The following is an 8,092-nucleotide window of genomic DNA, read 5'->3' as shown; positions in this document are numbered from 1 at the left end:
AACGTTATGGAATTGGTGAAAATCAATGAAAGTTTTTGGAAAAGTCATGGAATTCTGTTGTGTGTAATGAAATTGTTACTATAATATTCCTGGATAACCTTCCACATAATGTGACATAACAACAAATTTATTTTATGTAGCTGTTGACGTAACGAAGCTCTAATATGCATTGTTCAAGCTGAAATTGCAATTTTGGGCAGATAGGACAAGAAATAGACATGGAAAAAAGTTTTGAAATTTTGTCAGTGAAAATGTGTGGGAACCCTGTATTAATCAAAGACGGGGGGTGGCCGGGGTGAAACTTTGTTTTTATATCAAAACCCTCCTGCAGCTACAGATATGTTTTCTTGAGTGACTTGGGGAAAATGCATGACCCTCCTTTCACTATTATAACCATAATTCACAGTTTCTGGTTATGATAAATGGTACCTTTTGGGGATTTTGTAAAAAAGAAAACATGCTTTTCAAACACAATTTTGTGGGCTCTGAGGGTATTTAAAGGGTCACTTTAATTATTATGAACCAGCTTGGTATCAAAACAATGTGGGTAGTCTGTGTAAATGAACTGTGGTAACTTCCCTTCATCTAACCAGTGCTTAGATATAGAGCTGCTTGATAACGGAAAAAAAAATAAAATATATATATATATATATATATATATATATATATATATATATATATGGGTCTGCTGCTGTTGTTGTTGTTATATCTGGATTATCTTTTTTTTTAAACCAGGCAAGGCAAAATGCTAATAAATTAAAATATTGATTATTCACTCCAGATCAAAGGGTAAAACAAAGCATAAATCAAGATTATGTCACTGAGCGGCATTTTTCTCACCTAAATTTTAAATAAATAAATACATTTAAACCAAGATTCGGTTACTGCGTTCTATCTTTCAGGCCGCAAATGTTTTCATAAACATGTTTTATCTCATCGTTAAACTGTCCGGCCTCCGCTATTGTGTCAAATAGACAAGGTCGCATTAAGTCACCCACCACCGTGAGCGTTTATTGGTCAGATGCATTCTGGTAATTGTAGGTTTTCTCACTCTTGAGCAAAGGAGCCAATTTTCTCTGTTTTCTCTGGTCATGTTGCACCAAATTCAAAAGTATTTGCATCTTTCTACTGTAGAGATGGCCTAGTTTTATGCAAGGACTCTTTCTACATCAATGAAATATTTCTCTAAATAAATACATCTAAGCTGAAGTAAAAAACAAAACTTACAATATACTCCCTCCCCAGTGCTTAATAAATATTTGAAGTCCTTTTATGTAACTGTCAGCATCTAATAACAGGATATGTGCTTCAATCCTCTCTTTCTGCACAGGTGCCTGCAGGTCAGATTTGGTGCTAAGATGAGGTGACAGTGGAGGCTTCAAATAGCTCAACATGTTTGTTTTGTAAGTAGCACAGTTTCCCTTTGCCAACTCTGTGTGTATGTGTGTTTTTGGTGAACACATTGACTCAAGGGCAATGATTAACTCAGGCCTGCAGAAGCTGAATTTGGGTGGAACAAAAACGTGCAAAATAAGATAACTGGCCTCCAAATTGAATATTACTGCAACTTGACCCAGATCCCCGAGGTTTGCAGTGTGGCAGCTTGATTGCCTGCAATTTTGTGGGGGGGTACTATCAAAGCAAGATGTAAAATGAGGTGATAAAGCCTTTAAGGGGCAGTTTGGTGTTTTGTTTTTTTTTTAGTGGGGTTGTATAGATGTCGAAACGCCCCCCAGTCTGGAAAAACAGGCTGCAGTCCAACATGGAAGCTAAGCAATGCAGTGCTGTTGATGGGTCAGCAGTTAAACTTATTTCACCTAAAAACCATCAATGTCACTTAAAGTTAATGCTAAATAGAGAGTGTTTTCAATGCTTTGCCCTAATTTCAGTGATTTCCAACAGGAGACTGAAGCTATTATATCGCAGACATTTACACCATAAAATGATGCAGAAAATGCAAAACAAATTGATGCATAGAAATGAATAATTAATTAGCAATTTCTTTCTTTCTAGCTATTTCAGAAATAATTTTCTAAATTTATAGATTTTTTGCAATTTGTGGAACATTTTCTTACAAGGTCATTAATTGTCTTTTTTTTCCCATGTTTTTTTTTAAAGAAATCGCACTAAGTGGCTCAGATTTCAAAGGTGTAAGTACTTGCAAAAGGCGTCTGAAAGCAGCACAAAAAAAGTGATGTCGATCCAGGTTTCAAAGTTAACAGCAGCCTCTGGATTCAGAGGAAGCCTCTCGTTTGAACTCTGTCTGCAGTATTATGCTCTGACGGTCACGTGACTTTATTTTTTATTTTTTTCTCTTCTCACTTCCGCAAATGTGCGTCAGTTGCAGCTGAGAGAAGCAGCTTCATCGGAGACTGAAAACATCCCGCCGCGGACCTGTGAGTGTCCCGGTGAGACCCGGGACCGTTATCGACACCAGAAACACACTTATTTGTCAGGTGAGTTTAACGGACTCGTTAATATGCATTTTCTGTTGTTTTAAAAGTTGTTTTAAAGCTGTTTACCTCCAGGTTCATTGTGTCAGCGGTCGAAAACAAGTTAGCAGAGATTAGTGTTACAAACGGATGAGTCTAGCAGCGACTGTGTGCAGTTTGATGTGTTGTGTCAGCTGCATTGTTTGCTGAGTAATGTGTTTGTAACAATGGGCCACATTAGCCGGTTAGCTAGGTGAGGTGGTCCGTGTTTGCTGGGTGTTTTCACACAACACAGGAAACGCTGTTACAAAATAAAACCTCCGTGACCCGGGACTTTTAACACTTTAAGCCCATTTTCATCAGGAAACCTTAAGCCTTGTGCAATCGTAAGATGTTTTCACAGATAAGAGTCTAAGTGAGACAGGTTAGACAGAAAGTCTGTGGTTTTTAATCCGTCCTGAAGCAGCAGATCTACATTGTTTACACCCGACAGCGAAGTTACTGTAATATCTACATGACTGAGTTTTCCCTAAACTGGAAGACAGAGCACCGATATCAAAGCTATTATACGGTTTAAATTTGACACCAAGTTGAGTTTAGACACATAGTGTAGTGGTTACTGAAGTACAGTGCAGTATTTTAATCATATACATATATGCACATATATATAGTGCATAAATATGCACCAAAGTTAGTCTGGACATGGGAACCATGTGAGGTTCACTGAAAGATCTGTATAGCCCAGTTATGGAACCGATTAATTGATATGGAGGAAATCTGATCGACTGGTAAGGTAGATCTTTTTTTTTTTTTTTAATTTTTAACATGGCAAATAAAATAAGACAACAAAAGAAATCTAAGAATGTGAGCAAAAAAAGCATCATTAGAATGAAAATGCCCATCGCACATATGCAGTAAACAAACATAAGTATTTCATGTAGGAAAAGGAGTAGGAGGAAGAAGATACTTATCAAATCATACCCCATTTTTAACTATATATATATATATATATATATATATATAATTGTCTCTTTTTAAGAGACAATTGAAAACTCAGTGCTGTGCGGCACTTCTTCTGCCACTAGCGGCAATACCTGTGACCAATCACACCTGAAGCACTTTTTGCACTTACTAAGGTTTTTTTTCCTTAAGTCTAAATTCTTGCTTGTGTTGTAAGTCGCTTTGGATAAAAGCGTCTGCTAAATGAAATTGTAGAATTGTAGATATAATTTTGTGCTCATTTTTGTTGATTTCCACCCCTTGTACTTTCGCATACTCTTCCTACAGGATTAATCCCATCAACTTCAAATTCACTGTGTCCAATCTCAACACCTTCGTGATGAAAAGTTATTAAAAGTCCACACAAAACTTTTTCGATTTTCCCATGGCGCAGTGTTGACTTTTGATGTTTTGCCGTAAAACTTTGCCATTGGCCCCAAATTTCACAGGTGTGATCAGGCTGCAGTCTTGAAGACATCAGCCTGTCAACTACCTGTCATAGTTCACTGCGCCACCTACTGGCAACAGGAAGTAAGCCTTGCAAGGTAATTATCTTTTACTTTACATAAAATTGTTATGGGTTGCTCTACAAATGATGTACACCAAGAAAACACAGAATTTATGTACCCTCCAGCGCCACCTAGTGGCCAGTACTGGAAGTACTACACCATGTGAAACGTCTCACTCCAGGGTCCAAACTCTCTGCATGCATTATCCGACTTTTCATTTTTTTTGTCTGATCTGAGGGGTCTGGGAGCAGAGTAAGGGGTGAAGAGTTCTGAAATGTAAATCGAGGCCAGACCTTGCAAGGATTTAAAAGTAATTAATAAAATCTTAAATTGAATTCTGTAGGGAATGGGGAGCCAGTGTGCCAGGACTGGAGTGAAGTGTTCCCTGCGTCGAGTGTTTGTCAGGAGCCGCGCTGCTGCACTTTGTACCAACCGTAAAGGGTTAATTGAGGCATCATTCAGGCAAGTAAATAAAGGGCCGCAGCAATCTTAGCGGGAGAAAATGAGGGTGTGGATAAGTTTTTCAACTATGTTTTTGTTGAGCATTGGTTTAACTTTAGCAGTATTTCTGATTTGTAAGTAGCAGGACTGAACACCCTTTGTGTGCTGATTGAAGTTTAGATTGTTATCAAAAACCACTCCCAAGTTTCTAGCTGTTTGTTGCGTATTAATTGTTAGACCTTGAAACTATGGGGATGATACTATTAGGAAAGGTCAAGTCCAACAAAATAAGGATAATGTGATTCCCTGAGTCTGCAGTTATTAAGATGTCATTGATTACTCTAAGAAAGTCTGTTTTCTGTACTTTGGCTTTTCCTGAAAGAAGATTGGAATTTGTCAAATACTGTGTGTTCTTGGATTATTATTACAGTTGCCTAGCAACTACCTTTTCGCTATTTTTTTAAATCAAGTGTAGCTTCGATACAGGATGGTAATTAGAGGGGAGTGTTGGATTTAACCAGATTTCTTTGGCAGATGCTGGATACAGGCCTGTTTGAAGTAATCTGGGACCAATCTGGGATGTATTGACAATACAAAGAATCCAAGGGGTGCTAACTACAAAAACTTCTTTGAAAAGCCTGGATGGCAGGATATCCAATTTGCAGTTAGTAAGAGTCAAACTGGACACAATATTTACTAAATCCCTGGGGTTAATTGGGGCAAACTCATAAAATAGTGTGAGGGAGGGTGATGACTTAGTTAAGGTAAAGGGGGAGGGAACACGAGTAATTGATGATTTATAATTTTTTTTTTCAACAAATTAAAATTGTCAATGAAACCTAAGTTGCGGATCTACACACAGAAAGAAGACAAGTATTAAGGCTTAAAAATTCTGCTAAAATGACCAGCGCCACGGGACAGTGTGGGAATGGGGCCGGAAATAAAAACAGATGTTACAAAGCGACTTAAAAAGTTTAGAAGGATCTTGAAATCCTTCTTAGTCGGCTCCGACTGCGGACGAGCTGTATCGTTAGAGCCTACACGGACAATTACTCAGTGGACAGAGACCGGGATTGTGCGCAGCAGTCCTGGGAGCTTCTCCGTGGCTACGGGAAAGCAGTGGGTGGTGGCACTGAGGAAACGGATGCTTCTGATTGTAGAGTCTCCAACTATTAACGTGAACGGAGGAAAGAGGGGACGGGGAGATGATGGTGGTTTAGGATTGGGAGGAGACTGAGCCGGCTGGTGTTGTGGTGGGGCCCTGGCTAGGAGGATGGGAGCGGAGGGAGAAAAAAACAGAATTGTATACAAATTCATATACTACTGGTAGTGTTATCACAGTTTTGTTTGTAAAATCTGAAAGAAAGCAATAACTATAGTGAGAGTTAAAAAAAAGACACTTGCCTCTTAAATTTATTAAAAAAAAAAATCTAAAATAGCAGAAATTGGAAAAAATAGTAAGAAGGGCAAAAAAAATTAACCTTCCTACCTCTGTATTTTTATTGAGTTTGCAGCTTGGTTGGATAAACTGGATTGTATACATTTTAAAGCAGTTTTTGGTGCTGTGAAAGTGTCGACCATCTAAGGAGCAACTCCAGGATTTTTCTCACCACCTTATCTGTCACCTAATTAACGGCCCTAAACATTGTAGCATGATATTAAACAAATTGGTTTCTAAAAAATTATTTTTTTCCTCTGCTTTTGAACATGTAACTCAGCCATCTGCTGGTGGCTCCTAACTCAGTCAGGGAACCCCCATTATTATCCTAAATAATTTGTGAGTCTTGCCTGTCAGAAAGGATAGTACATGGCACATATTTGTATTTACAGTTTATGTAATTTGTAGAATTACAGTGTAAGACTAAAAATGTACTCTAAGGAGCTTTCTACATACCGGCCCAGATAAGTTCAAGCTAATGTAACACTAATCGCCCCTCATGCAAGGGTTTAGCATTATTTCTTAAGATCAGCATCACAGTGTTTGTAAAGCACCTGTTTGTCCAAATGTATTTAATCATTTAACAGTTTTGAAAGGACAGAATGCTTTGACTTTGCGGTAAAAAGTTGTGAAAAGAGTACGCTTCATGTTTTTGTATTAGGAATAACAGTTTTTGAAATTGGACCAGTATTGAGAGGACACAGGCTGTAATGTAGATACTCGGGGCATGCTTGCACCATCAATTTACACCCACTAAAAGTGATTTTTTTTTTTTTTTTTGCCACTGACAGGCTCAGATTAATTTATGGAAATGATCCCTACAGAGATAGACCTTTAGTTAAAGAATACAATCCTTTTTTGTTTAACCAGTAATAGCCCTGAAATCGCTATGTCCAAACACACCAGACTCCATTTAAAATAAACACTTATTTTTTAAATTGTAAAAAACACATTTCATTCAAAGTTGGCAGGAACAAAATTAAACTTTCAGAAGCCATCTTAGATCATTTTTCCACTGGTTCAACAATTACCAACTCTATTTTGGTTAAAATTAACCCTTAAATCATTCAGTCAAATATGAAAATATGCTGTATCTCTTTACACTAGAATAACTGTTCTTTTAAACGGAGTCTGGTAGGTGTGGCGATAGACATTGTTGGGCTGTTTTTGGTTAAACAGAAAGGATCTTATTCTAACAAAAAGCTCTATCTCTGTAGGAAACCTTTCTATAATGTTGTCAGACACTGAGCCTGTCAGTTTCAAAAACAAGCATTTTTAGTGGACACTGCAGCGCTCTCGCTCAGTACTGGACCAATGTCCAAAAAAAAAAAAAATTCTCGTTCCTAGTCACTCAGATACAAAAAAAAAAACACGGGAAAAAAAGCTTCTGTTTGAAAAATACCAAATTTATCTTTTAAAAGTTTGGGTCAAATATCAAGTTCTTCTTTTCTTAACTCACACTACTGTTTAAGTGACTGAAATTATTTTTATATACTATAGTTTGATTATTGTTGTTGATGTTCCCTGATTCATTATGTTTTTACACCCACTCACAGCAACGACTGCAGCACTGGGAACTCTGCCTCACCACGCCGCCCCCCAGCTCCGTCCTCCGCTCTGACTTTGGACTGAGATTCATCCCTCCACTCCGCTGCCCTCGCCACAGACTCGCAGCGGATGCATCATCATGGTGGATGTAACCAAGTGGCCCGTCTTCAGCCTGATGGGGCCCCAGGAGCTCTCCACCATACGGAAAGCGTGCGTGTTTGGAACATCTGCTAACGAGGCCATCTACATCACCAACGATGACGAGGTGAGAGGTCAGAGGTAAAACCGGGTTGTGGAGTTAATCATGCAAGGGAAGTCATCACTTGTCACTGGTAATCGTCACTGGTGCTTAAAAAAAAATTAGAGGGCCCTTGCGTTATGTGTTTTACATTACCATTGTACTTGAGAGTACTGGAGGTTTTTTTAGCTCATGGTGGGATTTAACATTTGTTTCCCATCTTTAAATCAGGTGTTTCAATTTGTGTGCATTTAAAAATAAACTTCAATCAGCAAGAGAAGAAAAACATGCTGGCAATTAACTACAGAGGACACGTGTGCTTCATAAATCCTCCATCAGAGTTACAGTATTGTGGCATGGCGACGAAGAGGTGATGTGTTTAAAGATGCATGAGGGAAAAAGGTAACGCCTGTACACTTCCTCCATGTCACACAAGTTTATTACAGATGGCGTTTCGATTCTGCTGGGATCTTCGTCAGGTCAAATG

General features: G+C 38.4%; 1 protein-coding gene across 5 annotated transcripts in view; it reads left to right on the top strand.

Moving 5' to 3' along the window:
• Positions 1-2,302: 2,302 nt before the first annotated feature.
• LOC121949244 (RCC1 and BTB domain-containing protein 1-like) overlaps positions 2,303-8,092 on the top strand; it is a 47,609-nt gene continuing 41,819 nt past the window's right edge. Inside the window, exons 1-4 of one of the 5 annotated variants that reach the window (XM_088083405.1) lie at positions 2,312-2,456; positions 3,881-3,976; positions 4,284-4,402; positions 7,376-7,632. In XM_088083405.1, coding sequence (XP_087939531.1) covers positions 7,507-7,632 — 126 coding nt within the window. In that variant the 5' untranslated portion in view covers positions 2,312-2,456; positions 3,881-3,976; positions 4,284-4,402; positions 7,376-7,506. Of the gene's footprint in view, positions 2,457-3,880; positions 3,977-4,283; positions 4,403-7,375; positions 7,633-8,092 lie in introns of all 5 variants that reach the window. The other 4 variants (XM_088083408.1, XM_088083403.1, XM_088083407.1 and 1 more) reach the window with 4 other exon arrangements.

The sequence above is a fragment of the Plectropomus leopardus genome, chromosome 10 (genome assembly GCF_026936395.1).
Source record: "Plectropomus leopardus strain MGB_pleo_1.0 chromosome 10, ASM2693639v1, whole genome shotgun sequence".
Lineage (NCBI taxonomy): Eukaryota > Metazoa > Chordata > Actinopteri > Perciformes > Serranidae > Plectropomus > Plectropomus leopardus.
The sequence above is the reverse complement of the archived record's forward strand: the minus strand, read 5'-3'. Positions and strand labels throughout refer to the sequence as shown.